At 49.6% G+C, this 26,268-nt stretch overlaps 5 protein-coding genes across 5 annotated transcripts in view; 3 read left to right on the forward strand and 2 right to left on the reverse strand.

Moving 5' to 3' along the window:
• Positions 1 to 214: 214 nt before the first annotated feature.
• LOC107049398 (olfactory receptor 14J1-like) lies at positions 215 to 1,263 on the reverse strand. Its single transcript, XM_015272892.3, has one exon. The coding sequence runs from the start codon at positions 1,172 to 1,174 to the stop codon at positions 215 to 217; it is 960 nt and encodes a 319-aa protein (XP_015128378.2). The 5' UTR covers positions 1,175 to 1,263.
• Positions 1,264 to 8,748: 7,485 nt separating this feature from the next.
• LOC121107974 (olfactory receptor 14C36-like) lies at positions 8,749 to 10,033 on the forward strand. Its single transcript, XM_040654619.1, has 2 exons — positions 8,749 to 8,757; positions 9,089 to 10,033. Exons 1-2 carry the CDS (start codon positions 8,749 to 8,751, stop codon positions 10,031 to 10,033), a joined length of 954 nt encoding a protein of 317 aa, XP_040510553.1.
• A 4,452-nt stretch (positions 10,034 to 14,485) lies between these two features.
• LOC121107975 (olfactory receptor 14J1-like) lies at positions 14,486 to 15,064 on the reverse strand (the record flags this gene model as incomplete). Its single annotated transcript, XM_040654621.1, has 1 exon — positions 14,486 to 15,064. A coding segment is annotated over one exon (579 nt), but the record flags the coding sequence as incomplete, so codon positions are not given.
• Positions 15,065 to 22,390: 7,326 nt separating this feature from the next.
• The window catches only part of LOC107049234 (olfactory receptor 14A16-like), a 164,388-nt gene continuing 160,510 nt past the window's right edge, over positions 22,391 to 26,268 (forward strand). Inside the window, 1 exon segment of the mRNA XM_040654628.1 lies at positions 22,391 to 22,549. The gene's annotated coding sequence lies outside the window, so the exon portion shown is untranslated.
• LOC121107976 (olfactory receptor 14A16-like) lies at positions 24,210 to 24,764 on the forward strand (the record flags this gene model as incomplete). The annotated part of the gene is made up of 1 exon (XM_040654622.1): positions 24,210 to 24,764. A coding segment is annotated over one exon (555 nt), but the record flags the coding sequence as incomplete, so codon positions are not given.

Here is a 26,268-nt window from a genome sequence, read left to right on the forward strand (position 1 = left end):
CATATGGGCTCCAGAAGAAACAGAGCAGGGTGATGCCTCAGTAGAAGTGGAAGGAATCCAAACACATGTATAGGAACATGATTACCACTAATGATTATTACACACACAAACATATATATGAACAGCAAATAAAAATGAAATTATTAATGAAAATAAATAAATAGTATAAACAGAAAGGAACATCAAATAAACCCATGATGGAGAAGACCGTGAATCATTTGCAGACACAGATGAGAAGTTTATCCCTACTGAAATGAGTCCATGATATCATTTTCCTCACTGCATCCTTGAGCTCCTGGCTCCTCATGCTGTAGATGAGGGGATTCAGGGTCGGAGGCATGACTGAGTACAGAACTGCCATCGTCAGATCCAGGGCTTGGGAGGAAAGAGAGGGGGGCCTCAGACCGGCAAAAATGGCAGTGCTGAGAAACAGGGAGAGCACGGCCAGGTGAGGGAGGCACGTGGAGAAGGCTTTGTGCCGTCCCTGCTCAGAAGGCATCCTCAGCACGGCCCTGAAGATCTGCACATAGGAGAAAAAAATGAAAGCAAAACATCCAAATAAGACATGGACACTAAAGACAATAAGCCCAACTTCCCTGAGGTAGGCATCTGAGCAGGAGAGCTTGAGGATGTGGGGGATTTCACAGAAGAACTGATCCACAGCATTGCCTTGGCACAGAGGCAGGGAAAATGTATTGGCAGTGTGCAGCAGAGCATTGAGAACACCAGTACCCCAGGCAGCTGCTGCCATGGTGGCACAAGCTCTGCTGCCCAGCAGGGTCCCGTAGTGCAGGGGCTTGCAGATGGCAACATAGCGGTCGTAGGACATGACTGTGAGAAGGGAATATTCTGCCAAGATGAAGAAGACAAAGAAAAAGAGCTGTGCAGCACATCCTGTGTAGGAGATGTCCCTGGTGCCCCAGAGGGCATTGGCCATGGCTTTGGGGAGAGTGGTGGAGATGCAGCCCAGGTCGAGGAGGGCGAGGTTGAGGAGGAAGAAGTACATGGGGGTGTGCAGGCGGTGGTCGCAGGCTACGGCTGTGCTGATGAGGCCGTTGCCCAGGAGGGCAGCCAGGTAGATGCCCAGCAAGAGCCAGAAGTGCAGGAGCTGCAGCTGCCGCGTGTCTGCCAACGCCAGGAGGAGGAACTCGCTGATGGAGCTGCTGTTGGGCATCTGCGGTTCCTGGGCATGGAGTCCTGTTCAGGGTGCAGGAGATAATGACAAGACAAGACCATTCTCAGTGACACTCATCCCACCATTCTATAAAGACTTTCTTTCTTTAATGAGGGTGTTCATTTAGTTCCATCACTTGTGTTTAACTTCATGAGGTTCATGATTCTATAAGAAGTAGAAGCTGAAGCAGCTTTAGTCTTCCTCTCATTTCCTAATCATATTCCAGCCTCCTGGATATTTTCTTCATAGGAGCTGTTTCCATGTCTCATGTCTTTACCATGTCTGCACTCAGGGTGCCCATCCCTACCTCTGTGCTCTTAAAATTCTTTTAGAGAAAGCTGTCTATTTGAAGGATAAGTGCATTATTCATGTCTGCAGAAAAACAAACTGACGAATAACTCATCTGGTGCTGTCCTTTGGGAGAGGAGAGGCTGAGAGCACATGAGGAGATTGCTCATATAACAGCAGACTGAGAGAGGTACAATTGAGGATTCTCAGAGATGTGTTCACATTTCACATCTCCCTTCAGGTTTCTGCCTCTAACTCTTTCCCTTCCCTAAGAACAGGAAACAGAAAATCCCTGCCTTGTCTCTCCTCTTGCAAAGTGCTCTTGGAAACACTCTGGGATGCAGTGTAGTAGTGATCCCTCTGCCCCAGGCAGCAGCTCCGGCAGCAGAAGGCCCCTGCCCTGCCCTGCCGGGGGGCTCCTTCCCACCACACGTCTCCCCACAGCGCCCTGGGCAGCTCCCCGGGCAGGCTGAGTGCTGAGCCTGGCAGGCGGCAGAGTCCCTGCCCCGGCACACAGCCCCTGGGGCACAGCAGGGACGCTGCTCTGCACCACAGCCCTGGGCACCCGGCTGCACCCCCGGCTGCACAGCCTTTAGCCGTTTTGGGACACGCAGCCCTCAGGGCTGTGCTCTGATGCTGCAGCATGGAAGCCCCCATCTGGAGCAGGTCTTTTTCCACAATAAAGAGCACCAAGTGTCTGAAGCCTGATCTGCTCTGGGTTGTCCCAAATTTAGTGATCTCTCTAGAAAAATCAGATTCATTGCCTGCAGCGAGCAACTTACCTTGTCAAAGTCAATGAGTAGTGCTCCTGCAGTCAGCTCACAGCTTGCTCACTCTCCACACAGCCTGTAAACTCTCACCCTTCTCTCCACCCCGTAACCTGCAGATCATGTCCCCAGCCCTGCTGTGCTGTGCAGAAGAGCTGCTCCTGGGCACAGCTGTCTCTCTGCAGCACTGCCCTCTTGTATGAGCTCCCTGTTTCCCAGGAGCCCGGCCCAGCTGAGCATCAGAGGAGGTGATTTCCTTCTCCCCACAGCTCTCCCTGCAGATATCCATGGCCCTCCTGAGCTGACAGCTCCTGCAAGGCAGCAGGGTCATCACTGCAGAACGTACTTCAAAGTCAACTCCATTAATAAGCAAGTTCCCTGGATGTCAGAAGCATGGATGCTCCTACTAAATGGAATTTGACCACGAGAGAAGCAAATACCAAATCTGGAAACCTCTGCTCATGATGCATTGGAAGAAAGACAGATAGACAGAGAGAAGGATGGGGAGGGGTTGAGTTCCCCTGTTCTGGGCAGTGGTAGGGCTGAGGCAGTGCAGGCATAACATTACAGAATCATAGAATGGCTGAGGTTGTAGGGGACGTTAAAGGGCACCTAGTTCCGTGCCCTCAGCCACAGGCCCACCGAAGATCAGGCTGCCCAGGATCCCATCCATCCTGACCATAACGCCTCCAGGGATGGGGCACACAGAATATCTTTGGGCAACCTGTTCCACTTCCTTTGAGTAAAAAATTTGTTCCTAACATGAAACCAAAATCTCCCCCCTCTAATTTAAAGCCATTTCCCTTTGTCCTATTACTATCTGACCATCTCATCCCAACCGTAGGGTTCAGCATCTCATCAGCTGATGGAAACCCTTGGTGCTGAAATGGGATCAGTTCCCCAGAGGTCCATGGGAGCCGGGAGTCCTCTTAGTTGAGTTCAGATGTGCACAGTGAGGTGTCTATGTGTGAGCCCCTCATCTGAATGCTTGGTCTTTATTGAACAGGAACTGCGTTGCTCACACAGACACGCTCAGTGATGCCCAAGGTGCCTGGGGTGATCCTAGTTGTGTGCTGGTGCTTGTAAAGTGTGGTGGAACATCTCTGAGATAGACACCTCCTTCCTGAGTATCAGCTGAGGGCCAGAAGGGAGGAATTCTTGGCCATCCTAAATGCCACCACAGCCCTGTGCTCAGGGCACCCAGTGTGCCTTTTGCACCTGTCCCCATGTTGTATTGTTCCGCTGACCAAATGGATGAGCTCACAACAGAAGAGTCAGATCTTCCTCTCTGCTCCGTCTGTGGCATACTCTGGAGTTCAAGGCATTACAAAGCTATGGCACGTCTACGTTCTTTCACTGACAACACCTCATTTTGAAGATACCAAATTGGGAGGTGCTGTTGCCTCCACTGAGGGTGGAGAGGACTTGCAGAGAGATGTGGACAAGTTAGAGAACAGGGCATGCAGCAACCACATTAAGAATAACAAGAACAAGGGACTGATTCCACACCTGGGGAGGGTCAACCCTGGACATACACACTGACTGGGGATGGGACACTGTCTTGCTATCAGGGATGTGGGGGTCCTGGTTGTGCAAAGGTCATTGTCCTGCTCTGCACTGCCGCAGCCTCACCTAGAGCACTGGGTGCACTGCTGGACATCACAGAACATAAAGGACATAAAACTATGGGAGTGTGTCCAAAGCAGAGCACTGGACGAGGACCCCAAGGAAAGGAGTTACAGCACCAAGATTGCAGGAGTTCAAGAAGCATTCAGACAACACTCTCGATGATATGGTCTGCTATTTGAGTAGTTGTGTGGAGCCAGAAGTTGGACTTGATAATCCTTGTGTGTCCTTTCCAGCACAGGATATTCTAGGATTCTATGATAGTGGGTACAAGCATGATGATGTTGGAGTCACTGTGCTGTGGCAGTGGATAGGAGCTTACTGACACCTGAGTCGTTGTGGTGTCTCGGTGGTGTAGTGAGCAGTGATGTCAGAATTACTGAGTAGTGGCAGTGGTCAGGATTACAGTGGTGTCAGAGTCACAGCGCTGTGAATTAAGGGGAGAAAATCTCAGTGAGTTCAGCACCACTGCATTATATCACAGCTGATACGAGCGCAGTGGTGTTGCAGTCAGTCAGGAGCTCTGCATGTGGGTGAGCATCAGACATGGCATCGCCAGAACCAAACACTCCCAGTGAGGAAATGGAGCATGAAAAACAGCTAGGCCTCAGAGATCTGAAGTTCCAAGTTTTATTGTCACTGGCTATTTGTTCAGACTGGGCCCTTCTCACATCCCACAGCCTGGGATGAGATACACTGCCCACATGGGACTTGGGCCTCATGGCATCCTTGTGCCCCAGGCAGAGCCTGGGAGCTGCTGCCCCCTTGTCTTTCATTTGACTCACACCAACGCCCATCTCACTGCCCCAGGAAGGGTCCTGAGCCAGCATGAGGGACAGGATCTCCCTGCCAAGGGTCTGGGGATCAGGGCTTGGCCTTTCTGCTTCATAACACAAAGGAGGCTTTTCTTAGCATCACAGCCACCATCCCAGAGCCTTTGCCTGCCTGTCAGCATGGCTGCCAATTATCTGCTCTAACAAGTCCCTGGGGAAGATTTCTTGTTAGTAGCCCTCAGTGGGGCCCATTAATACTCCAAGAAACTTCTCTGTTCCTTCTGACTTGGTCTTCTTGAGCACTTCATGCCATCTTCTCTCTGCCCTGGAGGTTGATGGACTGAGCAGCGAAGGCCACCTGAGGCCCATTGAAACCTAAGGAGCCCTCATGTGCCTTGTGCCTTCCTGTCCTCTTCTTCAGGTGTTCAGAACATGTACAGCTAACTGGAGAGGTATCTGGAGAAAGCTTAAAGAGCAAGAGTCAGATGGGCATTTAAGAAGTCTCTATATTTATTTATTTATTTATTTATTTATGGTTGTGTTTAAACAAGAAGTTAAAGCAGCACTTGGCAGTTGATACTGATCCAGGATGTCCCCTAATGAGCTTTGCTCTGTCACTTTGTGGAGAAACATCCTCCTCAACTTCCCCACTCCATTTCTACTCCCATTGGCCCCATGGGACTTGCATCACTTTCCCCCACATCACTCTTCTCCTCTGGAGTCACCTGCTCACTGTTAAACCTCCTTTGCACCAACTCCCACTGGCTTTCCTCAGACAACCAGCTGCACGTGGGCAATGAAAGAGTTCTCTTTTTTTTTTGCCAACAAACAGAAGGAAATGTGATGCAATTGAATGAACAGTAAAACACAGTGATCAGCTGCATGCCTTGTCCAAGCTGCATCTACTGAGCTTTGTCTTTCACCCAGAATATCTGTACAAGAAATGAGTTAGACAGAGATAGGAAGGGATAGATATAATCACAGTGAATGAGTTGACAAGAGAGTCCGTCAGACTTTGGAGAGATGGAGCAGGTTCCCGTAATGTTCCTGAAGGTCACAGATCAGCCAGATAGTTGGGAGGTATCTGAGTGAACAAAGAACAAGGGATGGGGAAGTCTGGAACGGGGTGGGAAGAGCATGTGTCCAGATGGCCTGCTGAAAACATGCCCTTCAGCATGGTCACGTATTAAGGAGAGCTGGAGACCTCTGGAGGATGAGAGACATGAAATACGCAGCAGGGTAGAGCAGCAGTTGCGTTGTCCTGCAAACACATTTCTGGAAAAGACTTTCATTTTTCAAGGAAAAAAAAAAAAAAAGTAGACACAAAATCCCATCAAAGACCACTGCTTTCAGTTTAAAAAAGAAAGCGGACATCTGAGAATATCAGAATTTGAGTAGTGTGTTAACACATTTACATTGATTTCTATCTTTTTCTTCAATTCTGTGTTTCAATTTTGTTGACATAAACATCTTCCAGACTTACAGCTTCAAAAAGAAAACCTCTGTTTGTCTCTCCTCACATGGAAGTGCTCCAAACCAAATAAGGTTGTGTGAACTTTTCAAAATCCACTCCCGTTTGCTGACATCTTTCTTCTCCTGGAGGCACCACTCTGGATAATGCCTTCCCTCCACGTTCCAGACATGGTCTTCTTCATATAAAAAAGGAGGAGAGTGACTCTTTACATCATTTCTGAATAGTAGGTAAAGCATGAATGGTAATAAGCTAAAAGAGAGATTTACATTTGATCTTGGGAAGGCATTCCTTACATTTTGTAGATCATGATGTGAGGTGCAGGACGGGTGTGGAACAGGTAGCCCAGAGAAGTTGTGGCTGCCCCATCCCTGGAGACGTTCAAGATGTCACGGGCCCCAGGCATCCAGATCTACTGTGTGACAGCCCTGCCCACAGCAAGGGAGTTGGAATTAGATGCTCTTTAAGGTCCTTCCAACCCAACTCATTCAAGGATTCTGCGATTCCTGTCACTTTCTTCCAAGTTGAAATCCCTTTTTTAAGGTATTCCCTGATCACCTCCTCTTTTACTCAGGACACATGTGCATTGAACCAACATTTCCCACCTGTCTCTGGCACCTAGGATTCCAAGAAGCCCAGGCCAACTAATTAACAGCAAGGGCAGGAAGGAAAGGAGTATCAGAGTCTTTTCCATGTCCTGTCTCACCAGGTTCCCTGCCCCATTCTACTCTGGGCCCACATTCTCCCTAGTCTTCCTTTTGTAGCTTACATATTTCTACAAGCCCTTCTCGTCTGTGATATGCCTGGGCACATTCAATTGCAGTTGATCTCTAACTTTCCTAAGCTCATCTCAGCAGGTACAGTGGACGAAGTCTCTGCATTGCTGCCAGGTGACCTCTTCTAGTCCGCTCCCTGTATGTTTGGGCTTGACCAGGTCTACCGTTCCCATCTGTCTGTGGAGAACATCTTCCACATGCTCTTACTGATCAGGAAGCCAGGAATGGAGACTGTTGGTCTCCTCTGTTGGCCATTTCCATTCACTCTGACCTGGCTGCTCTGCCATCCCCAGGCAGAATTCAGTGCACAGAGGGCATTCGCCCTTCCTTGTCTCCTCGCCCATCCATCGTAAAGACTCTGTATCCCCCTTGTGCTGCAGTTCTGTTGTGGAAGCCATTAAACCCTGTCCCCGTGGTCCAAACAAGACCTCAGGCCTGCAACTGTACAAACATTTCTAGCTCTGCATGTGCTGCTGTTCTAATAGTGTAAGAACACATAAGAAAACAACCTAATTGGAAAGCGTCATTGAACTTAGACTGACTGGCAGGATAGCCCATCTTTGCTTTTTGTGTTCAGATGGTGGCATAAAGGCATAAGTTCCTGTGTGGGGCTCAAGGTTGTCCAAGAAGCACAGGCACTCGTAGGGCATGGCCTTCCTGATGGCCCTGTGCTGCATTTGCAGCTGCATGGGCTACTGCCATGCACAGGGGAAGTCCACCCCTCCCTGTCCTTCTCCATGTGCCTTTTTTGTGACAGCAAACACTCTCTGGTAGGACTAACCATATGTCTGGAATTGGTCACTGTACGCTGGATATTTGGTGGTTAATTCAGCAGATATCAAAGCATAGACATGATGCTGTTGTCTTTCAGGAGCTGTCGGCCATGGAGACCCAGGGACATCTCAGGGGAGATGAGACGAGAGGATGAAAATGACATACTCTGCTGCTGATCTGGGCTGGGCTCCTGGGATACAGGGAACACCTACAAGTGGGCAGCGCTGCAGAGAGACAGCTGTGCCCAGGAGCAGCTCTTCTGCACAGAACAGCAGGGCTGGGGGAATGTTCTGCAGATGACATGTAGATAGAAGAGAAAGGACAGAGAGATTACAGGATGTATGGGGTGTGAACAGCCTATGAGCTCACTGCAGGAGGACTGCTCACAGCTCTTGGCAAGGTAAGTCTTGCTGCAGGCAATGCAGCTGCTTTTAATGGGCAATCACAAAATTTGAGACAACCCATAGGAGATCAGCCAGAAGACATACCATTTTTGCTAATCATGGAGAAGGAACTGCTCCAGCTGAGGGCTTCTGTGCTGCAGTGACAGAGCACAGCCCTGACAGCTGCGTGCCCCAGGACAGCTGCAGGCTGTGCAGCCGGGGGTGCAGCCGGGTGCCCAGGGCTGTGGTGCAGAGCAGGGTCCCTGCTGTGCCCCAGGGGCTGTGTGCCGGGGCAGGGACTCTGCCGCCTGCCAGGCTCAGCACTCAGCCTGCCCGGGGAGCTGCCCAGGGCGCTGCGGGGAGACGTGTGGGGGGAAGGAGCCCCCCGGCAGGGCAGGGCAGGGGCCTTCTGCTGCCACAGCTGCTGCCTGGGGCAGGGGGATCACAGCTTAAGTGCACCATAGGGTGATTCCAAAGGTGTTTGCTCCTCTTTGCAAGAGGAGAGACAGGGCAGGGATTTTTCTTTTATACCCTAAGGGAAGGGAAAAGGATTGGAGGCAGAAATCTGAAGGGAGCCAGAAATTATAAACACGTCTGAGAACCCTGAATTGTACCTTTCTCTGTCTGCTGTTATATGAACAATCTCCTCATGTGCTTTCAGCCTCTCCTCCCCCAAATGACAGCACCAGCTGAAATTATTGTCATTCTCTGCCGTCATGAATAATGTACGTAGCCTCCGATCAAACAGATTTCTGTAACAGAAGTTGAAGTACATCAAAGTTAGGGTTAGGGGCTCTAAGAGCAGTTGGGGTAAAGAAAAGAGATGTGGCAACAGTTCCTACGAGGAAAATATCCAGGAGCCTGGGATATGAATAGGAATTGAGAGGAAACTAAACAATTCTTAAGTTTCTACTTCTTACATGATTCTGAAGCTCATGAAAATAAAATCATGCTATGGAGTTAAATGAATTTTCAAAGTGTGGCAGGAGGAGTGTCTCTGAGAATGGTATCGACTCATCATTATCTTCTGAACTCTGAACAGGACTCCATGGCCAGGAACCACAGATGCCCAACAGCAGCTCCATCAGCGAGTTCCTCCTCCTGGCGTTGGCAGACACGCGGCAGCTGCAGCTCCTGCACTTCTGGCTCTTGCTGGGCATCTACCTGGCTGCCCTCCTGGGCAATGGCCTCATCAGCACAGCCGTAGCCTGCGACCACCGCCTGCACACCCCCATGTACTTCTTCCTCCTCAACCTCGCCCTCCTCGACCTGGGCTGCATCTCCACCACTCTCCCCAAAGCCATGGCCAATGCCCTCTGGGACAACAGGGCCATCTCCTATGCAGGATGTGCTACCCAGCTTTTTTTCTTTCTTTTCTTTTTTGGAGCAGAATATTCCCTTCTCACTGTCATGGCCTATGACCGCTACGTTGCCATCTGCAAGCCCCTGCACTATGGGACCCTGCTGGGCAGCAGAGCTTGTGCCACCATGGCAGCAGCTGTCTGGGGCACTGGGCTTCTCCATGCTGTGCTACACACTGCCACTATATTTTCCCTGCCTCTGTGCCAAGGCAATGCTGTGGATCAGTTCTTCTGTGAAATCCCCCAGATCCTCAAGCTCTCCTGTTCTGGTTCTTACCTCAGGGAATTTGGACTTGTCATATTTAGTATCTTAATCTTTTTTGGGTGGTTTGTCTTCATTGTTGTGTCCTATGTGCAGATCTTCAGGGCCGTGCTGAGGATACCCTCTGAGCAGGGACGGCACAAAGCCTTCTCCACGTGCCTCCCTCACCTGGCCGTGGTTTCCCTGTTTGTCACCACTTGCATGTTTGCCTACCTGAAGCCCCCCTCTATCTCCTCCCCATCCCTGGACCTGGTGGTGGCTGTGTTATACACAGTGGTACCTCCAGTCATGAATCCCATCATCTACAGCATGAGGAACCAGGAGATCAAGCAAGCTCTCAGGAAACTCTTTGGACATATATTGCTACGGCATCAGTAAAATGGAAAAGCTCGGACAGCCTTTATTTCATCTCTTTCGCCCTCACTCCCTCTTTGTTGTTCCTATGGTAATTCTAATTCCAATGAACCAATACTGTTCATCACATTTCTTATTTATTTTCTACCTTTGTCCTCTGGCTGGCAAGCCTAATGGACAAAAGTAACCTGGCTCTTTGAATCAATAAAGAAATCATCAGAATATCATTGATCTCAGCTCCCACCTCCTCTGGATCCCAGAGAGCAGCCCTGCACACAGGAGGGGTGCAGGAACCAAGAGCCCAACTGCCACACGGAGCTGCAGCCCTGCTGTCTGTGGGGCTGCCCCTCACCGCCCAATGGCCTCTCCCTCTCTGCTGCCTTTCAGTTGTGCTGCTGCTTCCCTGGAGCCACGGCCATGGGCAGCAGCAGGACGGGGTCTTTTCAGTGCAGCTCCCTTTGCAGCACCACGCTGTTTTCCTTTCTCCTTGCAGTTGTGTCAGCCCTCAGGTCCTGTGTTACGTAGCAGACCAAGGAGAAACACTTTGCCTGAGGTGTGCCTGGAATTGTCTCAAAGGCTTGGGAGAGCATTGCCGTGACAACAGACAGAAGGCTGGAGACTTGGGGGAGGAGAGTCCTGTGAAAAATGAGATGGCCTTGCTCTGTCCAAAACGTTCCCATTGTGCTGTAAGAAGTTCTCACTGCAAACTTGTTTTTGATGGACTTGTTTATGGCCAACTCACTCTCAGCCCAGGATGGCACACCTGTACATCTATGTGAGAAACACGCTCAAAATCCACAGTTTCTAATGTTGATCTTTAGGCCAAGATCTCTGTGAAGAGAAGTTTATTCATTAGTGCAGTAATGGGCGCACACCCCCTACTGACAAGGGAGAAATTGCACAACTAGTCAGAGAAATCCATCCCAGTGTATACCCTGGGTCCGACGCAGGTAAAGCCTCTCCTGGCACTCATTGGTTAAGCGTCTCAGGCTCACAACCTTCTCACACTGGTGCTACCTGATATTTCCATACAGTGTCTGTTACCAACCCTTTGTTTTTAGGTGTGTTCTGTACTTTTTATGGTGCTAGGAGGACAATATTTTCAACAATCTGCCCACTAGTTCTGTCCTGTACCGGACTCTCCCCTGCCGTATATAATTACCCTACCTAGTATTGCCTTTGCCAATTCTACCCAGGTTGGAACGCCCCAGTCTCAACCTTGCTCAGTTCAGCAGCTTTCTTTGTGACTGGAAATTTCCACTGCAAAATTACCATCTACCTCTCACATGTTTTTACTCACCGTTTACTTCATGACACTTTACACCGGGTTTATTCACACCTTACTTCAGGATGTATTCAGACTTTATTCCAGGCTTACTCAGACTTTAATTCAAGTTTATTCACAGTTTACTCCGTGTTTACTCTTACTTTTCTCTTGTTTTTTCTCACACGGTACTCCAGGTGTAGTCTCACCTTGCTTCATGTTTTACTCGCACTTCACTCCAGGTTTACTCACACTTCCGTGACAAGTCACACTTTTCTCCGCATTTTCTCTGGCTTTTACTCACCATTTACTCCAGGTTTTATCTATCTTTACTTCCAGCTTACTCACAGTTTTCTCTCGGTTTTTACTCGCACTTCACTCTGGGTTTTTCTCACACTGTACCAATGTTTTACTCACCCTTTACTCCAGGTTTGCGCTCTCTTCACTCAGGGTTTACTCACACTGCACCACACTTTTGTCCGGGTATACACACACTTCAGTCCAGGTTTGATCACATAAATCCATGTCTTCCCATACTAAACAGCAAGTCTCCCCACAGTTTACTCCTGGTTTACACACACTTTACCACATGTAGTCATACTCTACACCGGGTGTACTCATACATTTCTCTGGGTTTTACTCACACTTTAGTCTGGGTTTACTCTCACCTTGGTTTGGGTTTATGCACACTTTGCCAGGCTTTACTCATACTCTTCTAAGGGTGTACTCACACCTTACTCTGGGTTTTACTCACACTTTACTTAGGATCTACACACACTTTACTCTGGGTTTAGTCACACACTACACCAGGTGTACTCACACTTTACTCAGTTTATTCACACTTTTCTCCGGGTTTACTCACACTTTTCTACAGTATTTACGCACCCTTTACTTCAGGTTTACTTGAGCTCGCTAAGCCAGGTTCTCACAGCTGATAACAGATGCTTTTCTGCATTCTTAGACAGTTAGCATAGACAGAGGGTCTCCCATTTTTCCAAATAACATCATTATCTATCCTTTCTCTAGAATGCAAGGTAGCAGGGTCAAACAGTAAAACCACAAATTAACAAAGAATCAGAGGATTATTGAACAGAGTTGGGGCCGATGGGACGACCAACCAGAGCCAGCCAAGTGTCCTCCATCCTACCCCAAGCCCAAAAAAATAACACAACCACCTTCATCAGAAAGACCACCGTACATGTGTACAACTCTCATTTTGGGGACACATTGCAATAAACCAGCCTTTTCTTAGACATCGAATGCATATGTTTGCAGCTTGCTCTTTAAGCAGGTGCTTTTCTTGCCTTCACTATGCAAGCTAGGTGGCAATATTTCCTCTGCATCCAGCGTGTGTGCAGTGCTCATTAAACATAGCTGTGTTATTACTACTCTGTGGTTACAGACTTTCATTTCTGCACATCGGTTCTGTCCCTCAGTTCAGTGCTCGTTAGCGCTCCTCGAAAGCGCTCAGTCCCGGCACCTTCCCATCAAGCTGAACAGATCACCACTCTGCCGGTCTTGAAGTGGGCCCTGGGAGAAGAATCCTTCTGCATAGTGAGGGGAGGCTGCAGGCCTGAGTCTTAGACCCCAGCCTTGGGTCGCTTCCCCACCATGCTCCAAACCCTTCCCACGTGGAAGACGAGGGACAAGAAATATGCAGCAGAGTAGAGCTCCTTGGGGTGGAACGGGAAGCGGCAACCGGCAGGGCCCCCCAGAGCTGCCCTAGCGCTGAGCTAACGGGCCATAAGGCAGGGATAGATATGTTGAGGTAAGGTCACTTGTGCAAGCAGAACTCAGCACCTTGTAACAGGCATGTGGCTGAGATGGTGTTTGAGAGCTTATTCCTGTCTCTGGAGGTGACAGACCTGCAGCAGGAACAAGGCTGGCAAAGAGCCTTGGAAGACATTCTTTCTGTAGTAGCCAATAGGAAAGACTTGAGTTCAAGGCTGAGCTCTGTACCTTTAGGAATGCATCTAACGGTCATTCCCCTGCCTCTGGCAAGCCAGCAGAAGGCACCTGCTGGGCAGGTGGACTGAGTGATCCCTTCTGCCTGAGAAGCTGATTGCCTGCATACAGCAGGAGACCTTGAGTATGGGTTTTCATGTCCCATGAACATTAGCAAATGATGGGCACATAACTTGGACATGTCTACTTGAAAGGTCAGCATCTGGCATGGGACCTGAAAGGTCATGGTGAGATTTCATCTGTGTGGTCAGCTGTCAGGCCAAAACAATCTGATGGGTTGGTACACTGCCTGGAGGGTAGATTGTGAGATGATGGCTCTTTCAGTGTACCTGGACTGGTGGAAGACATTTAATACTGCCCTGTATGAGACCTGTATGAATTGATGGATGGACCAATCACTGTATGTGGAATTGGGTGGATGGTCACAGCCAGAGTTGTGGTCAACAGCTCAGTGGCTGTGTGGAGACAATGGTATTTTTTAAGGAGTCTGCAAGTGCAACTGGTGCGATTCAACCTCTTTGTCGCTGACTTGGACAGCGCTGTTGAGTGCACCTTCAGCGAGTTTGTGGGTGACATCAATTTCTGTGATGTGGTCAATACAGTAAAGATAAGGGGTGCCATCCAGAGGGACCGTGACAAGCTACAGAGGTGGGTCTATGAGAACATTGTGAAGATCAACAAGACCATGTGCAAGGATGTTCACATGGGTCAGAGCAATGCCATGCACAAGTGCAAGCTGACTCAAGAAGGACAATGCCCTCCCTCATTCTGATGGCCACCTCCCTGTTGATAGAGCCCTGGGTACATTTGGCCTCACAGGCTGCAAGCACTCATGTTAAGGCTTCCATCTCCCAGGACCTCTAAGTCCTTCCTCACAGAGCTGCTCACAAGCAGGAGTTCTCGCAGAATGTACTCATACCTGAGATTGTTCCAACACAAGTGCAAAACCTTGCACTTGATCTTGTTGAACCTCATGGTGTTTCTTTGGGCCCACTTTCCAAGCCTGTGGGAGAGTCAGCACTGACCCAGAGTTCATATGGGCTCCAGAAGAAAGAGAGCAGGGTGATGCCTCAGTAGAAGTGGAAGGAATCCAAAGACATATATAGCAACATGATAACCACTAATGAGAATTACACACAGAAACATATATATGAACAGCAAATAAAAATGAATTTATTAATGAAAACATATAAATAGTATAAACAGAAAGGAACATCAAATAAGCCCATGATGGAGAAGACCGTGAATCATTTGTAGAGACAGATGAGAAATTTATCCCTGCTGAAATGAGTCCATGCTATCATTTTCCACACTGCATCCTTGAGCTCCTGGTTCCTCATGCTGTAGATGAGAGGATTCAGGGTTGGAGGCACCACGGAGTACAGAACTGCCATCGTCAGATCCAGGGCTTGGGAGGAAAGAGAGGGGGGCTTCAGATTGGCAAAAAAGCCAGTGCTGACCAAGAGGGAGAGCACAGCCAGGTGAGGGAGGCACGTGGAGAAGGCTTTGTGCCGTCCCTGCTCAGAGGGCATCCTCAGCACGGCCCTGAAGATCTGCACATAGGAGAAAAGAATGAAAACAAAACACCCAGATGAGAAAGTAGCACTAAGCCCAAGAAGCCAAATTTCTCTGAGGTAGGCATCTGAGCAGGAGAGTTTGAGGATCTGGGGGATTTCACAGAAGAACTGATCCACAGCATTGCCTTGGCACAGAGGCAGGGAAAATGTATTGGCAGTGTGCAGCAGGGAATTAAGGACCCCAGTGCCCCAGGCAGCTGCTGCCATGGTGGCACAAGCTCTGCTGCCCAGCAGGGTCCCGTAGTGCAGGGGCTTGCAGATGGCAACGTAGCGGTCATAAGCCATGAACGTGAGAAGATAATATTCTGCCAAGATGAAGAAGAGAAAGAAAAAGACCTGTGCAGCACATCCTGCGTAGGAGATGGCCCTGGTGTGCCAGAGGGCATTGGCCATGGCTTTGGGGAGAGTGGTGGAGATGCAGCCCAGGTCGAGGAGGGCGAGGTTGAGGAGGAAGAAGTACATGGGGGTGTGCAGGCGGTGGTCGCAGGCTACGGCTGTGCTGATGAGGCCGTTGCCCAGGAGGGCAGCCAGGTAGATGCCCAGCAAGAGCCAGAAGTGCAGGAGCTGCAGCTGCCGCGTGTCTGCCAACGCCAGGAGGAGGAACTCGCTGATGGAGCTGCTGTTGGGCATCTGCGGTTCCTGGGCATGGAGTCCTAATCAGAGTGCAGGAGATAATGACAAGACAAGGCCATTCTCAGTGACACTCATCTCACCATTGCATAAAACTTTTTCTTTCTTTAAGGACAGCTTTCATTTAGCTCCATCACTTCAGTTTAATTTCATGGGGTTAGTTATTCTATGAGAAGTAGAAGCTTATGGAGCTTTAGCCTTCCTCTCATTTCCTAATCATATCCCAGCCTTCTGGATATTCTCCTCTTAGGAGCTATTTCCATGTCTCATATCTTTACCCTGTCTGCACTCAGGGCGCCCTTTCCTACCTCTGTGCACTTCAATTTCTCTTAGGGAAAGCTGGCTGTTTGCAGGGTAGTTCCGTGTTCACACCTGCGGGAAAATAAATAAATAAATAAAATAAAAAACGATTATCTCAGCTGGTGCTGTCCTTTGGGAGAGAAGAAGCTGAAAGCACATTAGGAGATTGTTCATATAACATCCGACTTAGAATGGTACATTTCACTATTCCCAGAGATGTGGTCATATTTTCAGCTGCCTTCAGATTTCTGCCTCCAAATCTTTCCCCTTTCCTAAGAACAGCAAAAGGAAAATCCATGTTTTTTCTTTCCTCTTAAAAAGTGCTCTTGGAAACTTTCTAGTGGTCAGTGTAGCTGTGATCCCCCTGCCTCAGGCAGATGCTGCAGCAGCAGAAGGCCCCTGCCCTGCTGGGGGGCTCCTTCCCCCCACACATCTCCCCGCAGCGCCCTGGGCAGCTCCCCGGGCAGGCTGAGTGCTGAGCCTGGCAGGCGGCAGAGTCCCTGCCCCGGCACACAGCCCCTGGGGCACAGCAGGGACCCTGCTCTGCACCACAGCCCTGGGCACCCGGCTGCACCCAAACGGCACAGCCTGCAGCTGTCCTGGGACATGCAGCCCTCAGGGCTGTGCTCTGACACTGCGGCACCGAAGCCCTCATCTGGAGCAGTTCCTTCTCCATGATTAGCAAGAATGGTATGTCTTCAGGCCAGTCTCCTATGGGTTGTCTCAAATTTTGTGATTGCCCAATAAAAGCAGCTGCATTGACTGCAGCAAGACTTACCTTGCCACGAGCTGTGAGCAGTCCTCCTGCCGTGAGCTCATAGGCTGCTCACACCCCATACATCCTGTAATCTCTCTGTCCTTTCTCTTCTGTCTTCATGCCATCTGCAGAACATTCCCCCAGCCCTGCTGTTCTGTGCAGAAGAGCTGCTCCTGGGCACAGCTGTCTCTCTGCAGTGCTGCCCACTTGTAGGTGTACCCTGTGCCCCAGGAGCCCAGCCCAGATCAGCAGCAGAGGATGTCATTTTCATCCTCTCTTCTCATCTCCCCTGAGATGTCCCTGCGTCTCCATGGCCGACAGCTCCTGAAAGACAACAGCATCATGTCTATGCTTTGATATCTGCTGAATTAACCACCAAATATCCAGCGTACAGTGACCAATTCCAGACATATGGTTAGTCCTACCAGAGAGTGTTTGCTGTCACAAAAAAGGCACATGGAGAAAGACAGAGAGGGGTGGACTTCCCCTGTGCATGGCAGTAGCCCATGCAGCTGCAAATGCAGCACAGGGCCATCAGGAAGGCCATGCCCTACGAGTGCCTGTGCTTCTTGGACAGCCTTGAGCCCCACATTGGAACTAATGCCTTTATGCCACCATCTGAATACAAAAATCAAAGATGAGCTATCTTGCCAGTCTAAGTTCAATGACACTTTCCAACTAGGGTGTTTTCTTATGTGTTCTTACACTAATGAGAACACCAGCACATGCAGAGCTAGAAATGTTTGTACAGTTGCAGGCCTGAGGTCTTGTTTGGACCACGGGGACATGGTTTAATGGCTTCCACAGCTGAACTGAAGCACAAGGGGGATACAGAGTCTTTACGATGGATGTGTGAGGAGACAAGGAAGGGTGACTGCCCTCTGTGAAAGTGCACTGAGCTCTGCCTGGGGATGGCAGAGCAGCCAGGTCAGAGTGAATGGAAATGGCCAACAGAGGAGACCAACAGTGCCCGTTCCTGGCTTCCTGATCAGGAAGAGCATGTGGAAGATGTTCTCCACAGACAGATGGGAATGGTAGACCTGGTCAAGCCCCAACATACAGGAAGCGGACTAGAAGAGGTCACCTGGCAGCAATGCAGAGACTTCGTCCACTGTACCTGCTGAGATGAGCTTAGGAAAGTTAGAGATCAACTGCAATTGAATGTGCCCAGGCATATCACAGACGAGAAGGGCTTGTAGAAATATGTAAGCTACAAAAGGAAGACTAGGGAGAATGTGGGCCCAGAGTAGAATGGGGCAGGGAACCTGGTGAGACAGGACATGGAAAAGACTCTGATACTCCTTTCCTTCCTGCCCTTGCTGTTAATCAGTTGGCCTGGGCTTCTTGGAATCCTAGGTGCCAGAGACAGGTGGGAAATGTCAGTTCAATGCACATGTGCCCTGAGTAAAAGAGGAGGTGATCAGGGAATACCTAAAAAAAAGGGATTTCAACTTGGAAGAAAGTGACAGGAATCACAGAATCCTTGAATGAGTTGGGTTGGAAGGACCTTAAAGAGCATCTAATTCCAACCCCCTTGCTGTGGGCAGGGCTGTCATGCAGTAGATCTGGGTGCTTGGGGCCGCTGACATCTTGAACATCTCCAGCGATGGGGCAGCCACAACTTCTCTGGGCTACCTGTTCCACACCTGTCCTGTGTCTGACATCATGTTTTTAGAAATGTAAGGATTGCCTTCCAGACATCAAATGTCTCTTTCAGTTTACTTCCATTTGTTCAGAAATGGTGTAAAGAGTCACTCTCCTCTTTTTTTTTTTTTTTTTTTTTGGTTTTTAATATGAAGAAGACCATGGCTAGAAGATGGAGGGAAGACATTACCCAGAGTAGTGCCTCCAACACAAAAAAAAAGAATGTCAGCAACTTGGAGTGGATTTTGGAAAGTTCACACAAGCTGACTGGGTTTGGAGCACATCCCCTGTTAGGAGAGACAAACAGAGGTTTTCTTTCTGAAGCTGTAAGTCTGGAAGTTGTTTATGTCAATAAAATTGAAACAAAGAATTGATGAAAAAGATAGAAATCAATGAAAATGTGTTGACACACTTCTCAACATCAAATATTCTCATGTTCCTCTTTCCATTTAAGTTGAAAAAACTGCTCTTTGAGGGATGTGGGTTTTTTTTGTTTTTTTTAATCGTTCTTGAGAAAGGGCACTGTTTTCCAGAACTGTGTTTGCAGGACACAGATGCCTTCAGGTACACAGACACAGGCTGTGGTGCCAGTGCCAATGCCCTGTGACTAATGCCCAGTGCCCACTGCTGCTCTACCCTGCTGCATATTTCCTGTCCCTCACCCTCCAGGGGTCTCCTACTCTCCTTAATACATGACCATGCTGAAGGGCATGATTTCAGCAGGCCATCTGGACACACGCTCTTCCCACTGCTCTCCACATTTCCCCATCCCTTGCTGTTTCTTCACTCAAATGCTTCCCAACTGTCTGGCTTATCTGTGACCTTCAGAGAGATTACTGGAACCTGCTCCATCTCTCCATAGTCTGATAGACTCTTTTATCAACTACTTTACTTTGATTATATCCATCCCTTCCTCTCTCTGTCTAACTCATTTCTTGTACAAGTATTCCCTGTGAAAGAAAAACCTCGTTAGATGCAGCTTGGACAAGGCATGCAGATGATCAATGTGTTTTACTGTTCATTCAATTGCATTACGTTTCCTTCTGTTTGTTGGCAAAAAAAAAGAGAACTATTTCATTGCCCACATGCAGCTGGTTCTCTGAGGAAAGCCAGTGGTGGTTGGTGCAAAGGAGATTTAACAGTGAGTGGGTGACTCCAGAGGAGAAGAGTGATGTGAGGAAAAGTGATGCCAGTCCCATGGGGCCAATGGGAGTAAAAATGGGGTGGGGAAGTTGAGGAGGACGTTTGTCCACAACAGTGACAGAGCAAAGCTCATTAGGGGACATCGTGCGTCAAATCAGTTGCTATGTGTGGCTCTAAAGACTTCGTAAATAACTGGACTTCGTAAATGCCCATCGGACTCGAACTCTTTAAACTCTCTCCAGATACCTCTCCAGTTAGCTGTACAAGTTCTGAACACCTGAAGAAGATGACAGGAAGGCACAAGGCACAGGAGAGCTCCTTAGGTTGTAATGGGACCCAGGGGGCATTTGCTGCTGAGTCTATCAACCACCACTGAAGAGAGAAGATGGCACAAAGTGCTCAAGAAGACCAAGTCAGAAGGAACAGAGAAGTTTCTTGGAGTATTAACGGGCCCCACTGAGGGCCACTAACAAGCAAGCTTCCCCAGGGACTTGTTAGAGCAGATAATTGGAAGCCATGCTGACAGGCAGGCAAAGGCACTGGGATGGTGGCTGTGATGCTGAGAAAAGCCACCTTTGTCTTACGTAGCAGAAAGGCCAAGCCCTGATCACCTGACCCTTGGCAGGGAGATCCTGTCCCTCCTGCTGGCTCAGGGCCCTTCCTGGGGCAGTGGGATGGGGGTTTGTATGAGGTCAAATGAAAGACAAGGGGACAGCAGCTCCCAGACCCTGCATGGGGTACATGGATGCTGTGAGACCCAAGGCCCATGCAAGCAGTGTGTCTCATCCCAGGTTGTGGGATGTGAGAAGGGGTCAATCTCAACAAGCAGTCAGCCCCAAGGAAACTTTGAACTTCAGATCTCTCAGTTGTAGTGCCCTCCTTTGGACACTCTACAATAGCTTTACGTCTTTTATATTCTGTGGTGCCCAACAGTGCACCCAGTGCTCCAGGCGAGGTTGCAGCAGTGCAGAGCAGAGAGGGACAATCCCTTCCCTCACCCAGCTGGTAATGTCACTCTCAATGCACCCCAGGAGACGGTTGTCCTTCCTGGATGCCTGGGCACACTGCTGACTCACGCCCAATTTGCTGTTGACCAGGACCCCCAGTCCCTTTCAGTGGAACTGCTCTCCAGTTTCCCACCCCGCAGTCAGTGTGTATGTCCAGGGTTGTGCCTTCCGAGGTGCAGAATCAGGCCCTTGTTCTTGTTATGCTTCATGCGGTTGGTGCTTGCCCGGTTCTCTATCTTGTCCAGATCTCTCTGCAAGTCCTCTCCACCCTCAGTAGAGACAACAACTCCTTCTAATTTGGTATCATCAGCAAACTTGCTCAAAACGTCTTCTAGCACTACATGCAAGTCATTCACAAATACGTTTAAGAGTAGTGGCCTTAAAATTGAGCCCTGGGGAACCCTGCTAGTGACCGTCCTATAGCCTGATGGAACCCCATTTACCATAAGCCTTTTGGCCCCACCCATCCACTCATTATGTTTCTGTCTATGCCGTATGCATACATTTTGTTCAGACGGATACTGTGAGGAACAGTATCAAAAGCTCTACTGAAGTCCTCAAGGATAACATCTACTGGCTTCACTGGGTCAACTACATGGGTGAACTTGTCATTAAAGGACATTAAGTTAAACAGGACCTTCCACTCATGAGCTTGTGTTGGCTGCGACCAATGTCAGAATTGTCCTTCAGGGCTTTTTCAGTAACTCCCCGCATCATTTTCTCCATGATATTTCCAGGCACCGGAATGAGACTGTCAGGTTCATAATTGCCCATGCCCTCTTTCTTTCCCTTTCTTACAATGAGACAACATTTGCCAGCCTCCTGTCAACTGGGAACTGGTGTGACTCTAGACTTACTCTGATGCCATTCAAATAAGAGCCCCGAACATACTGAGGTGTCATCAGTGAAAGAATGTAAGTGTTTCAGAGCTTTGTAACACCTTGAAGTCCAGAGCTTGACACAGATGGAGCAGTGAGGAAGGTCTGGCTCTTCTGTTGTGAGCTCATCCATTTGGTCAGTTTAATAACAGGACATGCTCCATGGGGACAGGTGCAAAAGGCACACTGGGAGCCCTAAGCACAGGGCTGTGGTGGCATTTAGGATGGCCAAGAATACCTCCCTTCTGGCCCTCAGCTGATGCTCAGGAAGGAGGTGTCTATCTCAGAGATTTTCCACCACACTTTACAAGCACCAGCACACAACTAGGATCACCCCAGGCACCTTGGGCATCACTGAGTGTGTCTGTGTGAGCAATGCAGTACCTGTTGAATAAAGACCAAGGAGTCAGATGAGGGGCTCACACACAGACACCTCATTGTGTGCATCTGAACTCAACTAAGAGGACTCCCGCTCCCATGGACCTCAGGGGAACTGATCCCATTTCAGTCCCAGGTTTTCCATCAGCGGATGAGATGCCGAAACCTAGGGCTAGGATGAGATGGTGTGACAGTAATAAGACAAATGGAAATGGCTTTAAAGTACAGAGGGGAGATTTAGTTCAGCTTTAGGAAGAAATTTTCTACTCAAAGCAAGTGGAACAGGTTGCCCAAATATGTTTTGTGTGAGCCATCCTTGGAGGCATTCAAGGTCAGGATGGATGGGATCCTGGGCAGCCTGATCTGTGGTTGGCAGTCCTGCCCATGGCTGGGGGCTTGGAACTAGGTGCTATTTAAAGTCTCCCCCAACCTAAGGCTTTCTGTGATTCTGTAATGTTATGCCTACACTGCCTAAGCTCTACCAGTGCTCAGAACAGGGGAAATAATCCCCTCCCTGTTCTTGTCTGTTTGTCATTTTTGTTACGGGTCATGAGTAGAGGTTTCCAGATTTGGCATTTGCTCCTCTCATGGTCAAACTTCTTTTGTTAGGAACATCCACGTGTTTGGAATCCTCTGGACGTATTGATTAATGGATCTGACTTCAAAGTACATTCTGCAGTGATGACTGTGCTGTCCTGCAAGAGCTGTCAGCACAGGATGCCCATGGATATCTCCAGGGAGAGCTGCGGGGAGAAGGAAATCTCCTTCTCTGCTGCTGAGCTGGGCTGGGTTTCTGAGACACAGGGAGCTGATTTAAGAGGGCAGCGCTGCAGAGAGACAGCTGTGCCCAGGAGGAGCTCCTGAGCACCACACAGCAGGGCTGGGGCCATGACCATCCGGAGATGGGGAGGAGAGAAGGAAGAAAGTTTAGATGTTGTGTGGCACAATAGCAGGCTGAGAGCTCACTGGAGGTGCATTTCTCACTATCCTTGACAAGGTAAGACTTTTGATTCAGGCAATTGCTCTGATTTTCCTGGAGAGATCACTAACTGTGGGACATCCCATTGGATATCTGGCTGAAGGTGCTCCATGGTTCTTTACTGTGGAGAAAGAGCTGCTCCAGCTGTGGGCTTCTGTGCTTCATTGTCAGAGCACAGCCCTGAGGGCTGCGTGTCCCAGGACGGCTGCAGGCTGTGCAGCCGGGGGTGCAGCCGGGTGCCCAGGGCTGTGGTGCAGAGCAGGGTCCCTGCTGTGCCCCAGGGGCTGTGTGCCGCGGCAGGGACTCTGCCGCCTGCCAGGGCTCAGCACTCAGCCTGCCCGGGCAGCTGCCGAGGGCGCTGTGGAAAGACGTGTGGGGGGAAGGAGCCCCCCGGCAGGGCAGGGCAGGGGCCTTCTGCTGCCACAGCTGCTGCCTGGGGCACGGGGATCACAGCTATGCTGCACCCCAGAATGTTTCCAGGGACATTCTGTATGAGGAGAGGCAAGGGAGGGATTGCCTGCTTTGAAATCTTAGGGATGGGAAAAAGACTGGAGGCAGAAATCTAAAAGGGGCGGTCAACAGCAGAGTGCATCTGCATCCAAGGTAATGCTGTGAGGTTGGTGAAATGAATATGAGGTGTTGTTTGCATGTTGTATGGTGATGAGGCATTGCTGAAGTACGTTGAGAAATGCTGACTACTTAGTGATGGGTAGTAGATTCCCCTGCTCTCATCAGGGTCTGACGTCTTTTCACAGTGTTATGGAGGTGCAATCATTCTCCATCTTCCAACTTGTCAAGCTCAGAGCAATTAGAAACATGCCCAACCATCTCCACTTACTCCGCACCAAGCAGCTGTGAATCCCTTTGCCTCTCGGGTCTCATAGGCATTCATACTGAGTGCACCAGAAGCACTCAGAATTTCTCAATTCAGCAAACACTCCATGGACACACTGAGTGAGAGGAGGGAGTACAGAGGAAAAATCACTAAAATTTATTTTTATGACCCACATATTTCTGGCTTTGAGCTCACAGATGCTTACAAGCACCTCTCTATTAGAAGTTACTTCATCTGACCCATTTTGTAAAGAAAACTTGCCCTCACACAAACACCACATTTCCCTGTATCTACGGGGACAAGACTGTTTCCTTGAGAGAAAAAGTGCAGAAGCCCACCAGGCAAACTCAGCATCATGAAATGTAGTTCACAACATTGTGATTGCATGAACATTTTCCACACAGAAATCTCTGACTTGAACCTTTGTACTCCTTGGACAGGTCCTGGTGCCCAGAAGTCCCAGATGGCCAACAGCAGCTCCATCAGCGAGTTCCTCCTCCTGGCGTTGGCAGACACGCGGCAGCTGCAGCTCCTGCACTTCTGGCTCTTGCTGGGCATCTACCTGGCTGCCCTCCTGGGCAACGGCCTCATCAGCACAGCCGTAGCCTGCGACCACCGCCTGCACACCCCCATGTACTTCTTCCTCCTCAACCTCGCCCTCCTCGACCTGGGCTGCATCTCCACCACTCTCCCCAAAGCATGGCCAATGCCCTCTGGCACACCAGGGCCATCTCCTACGCAGGATGTGCTGCACAGGTCTTTCTGTTTGCCTTTCTGCTATCCGCAGAATATTCCATTCTCACCATCATGTCCTATGACCGCTACGTTGCCATCTGCAAGCCCCTGCACTACGGGACCCTGCTGGGCAGCAGAGCTTGTGCCACCATGGCAGCGGCTGCCTGGGGCACTGGGGTCCTTAATTCCCTGCTGCACACTGCCAATACATTTTCACTGCCTCTGTGCCAAGGCAATGCTGTGGATCAGTTCTTCTGTGAAATCCCCCACATCCTCAAGCTCTCCTGCTCAAAATCCTATGTCATGGAAGTTGGGCTTATTCTGATCAATGCCCTTGTGTTCTTTGGGTGTTTTGCTTTCATTCTCTTCTCCTATGTGCAGATCTTCAGGGCCGTGCTGAGGATGCCCTCTGAGCAGGGACGGCACAAAGCCTTCTCCACGTGCCTCCCTCACCTGGCCGTGGTCTCCCTGTTTGTCAGCACTGTCGTGTTTGCCCACCTGAAGCCCTTCTCTATTTCCCTCCCATCCCTTGACCTGGTGGTGGCACTTCTGTATTCAGTTGTTCCTCCAACACTGAATCCTATTATCTACAGCATGAGGAACAAGGAGATCAAGCATGCCCTCAGCAAAGTGTTGCAATATGCACTATTCCAGCTTCAATAAAGTAGGCATTGTCCTCACGTGATTCCCAGTCATTGTTCTTCCTATTTTATATGTGTTTGATCTTTTGTTTTTGTTTGTATGATACTGTAATCTACAAAAAAAAATGTTTGCATTTTTTCCTCTTCTTCTTTCCCATCTACTTTCTATTTTCTCACGCCAAGAGCTCATGCAAATATGGAACCAGGTTCCCTGAATAGGTTAAAAGACACTAAAAAAGCTTGCCAAATTACTTTTCATTTGCTCTTCTCTCTTCCTGCCTTGCCTGGATCTGGATCTGGGGGAGGTACAGCCACGGACAGCAGCACAACACGCTCTTTTCATTCCTGCTCTCTTCACACTGCTCTCAAGTCCTTGCATTTGTACAGACCTGAAGGTCTTGTGTGTCTCACCACAGCCCTGTTGTCTCTACAGCAGCACTCCGGGGCTGCAGTCAGTAGGCGGCAATATGAAGCGCTGTGTCAGAGCTGGTCTCCTTGCTGCAGCGCCATAACAAGAGGGGCTCTTCAGAGCAGGACCAGAGAACTGGAGGCCTCTTCCAAAGGAATGGTGTAAGGACAATACATTCGGAGCTGCTTCCTGAGAAGACCTTGAGATCTTCTGGTGTTCTTCACTGAGTGACGGGGACAGTTTCAGAGTCCCAAGGCGATCTGTTATGGACTCAGGGCAGTGCTGTGTTTTGACATGGAAAGTGGCTCAGCACCACGCGGTTGTTTGCTCACTGCTGTTATCTCAACTCTAGGAGCCCCACATTGGGCACCAAATTGACTGTGGTGGTTTAACCCGCTGGGTGGCTCAGCACCATGCAGTGCTTTGTGCACTGTCTCCTTCCCAGTGGGATGGGGAAGACAATTTGGCTGTACAACTCGTGGGCTGCAATAAGAGAGATCTCTGCTAAGAGAGATCAAAGGAAAGGGAAATACTTATGACCTATACTTATATATGTCTCACTGGTGTGTCAGAGGGAAGGGTGCCAGAGCAATATCCGCACAGAAGTGGTGGACCCCCTGCCCTGTCACAGTCGGACAGAGCTGACAGAGGGGGGTTGGAAGAGTATCCCAGCTCAGCATCACAGACACATCCCCTGCCTGCCAACCCCACTAACCCTGGTCCCAGTAAGCAACAGGTTTGAGATGCTGGAAATTGAAGGGGACATGAGTGGGGAGTCTGCCTAGCAGGGAGCCTAGGCTGAGGCAGTCACCCCCATGCCTTGAAACTGCCTCTGTCAGGAAAGGCAGGAGGGGAATTGTGGTGGGGGATTCCCTTCTCTGTGGCATGGAGGGCTCCATTTGCAGGCCCAACCCGACCTGTAGGGAGGTGTGCTGCCTCCCTGGGACCCACATCAGGGACATCACCAGAAAAGTCCCAGGTCTGGTTTGCTCCTCTGATTACTGCCCATTAATGATAGTTCAGGTAGGCAGTGATGAAATTACTCAGGGAAGCCTGTGAGCTATCAAAAGGATTTCAGGGGCTCTACTTTCACTCATACTTTACACTGCCTTTACCT

The sequence above is a fragment of the Gallus gallus genome, chromosome 33, assembly GCF_016699485.2.
Source record: "Gallus gallus isolate bGalGal1 chromosome 33, bGalGal1.mat.broiler.GRCg7b, whole genome shotgun sequence".
NCBI lineage: Eukaryota > Metazoa > Chordata > Aves > Galliformes > Phasianidae > Gallus > Gallus gallus.

What these genes read in the sequence shown, in the direction of transcription:
- LOC107049398 (XM_015272892.3), bottom strand. Translation starts at nt 1,174, where the DNA reads ATGCCCAACAGCAGCTCCATCAGCGAGTTCCTCCTCCTGGCGTTGGCA.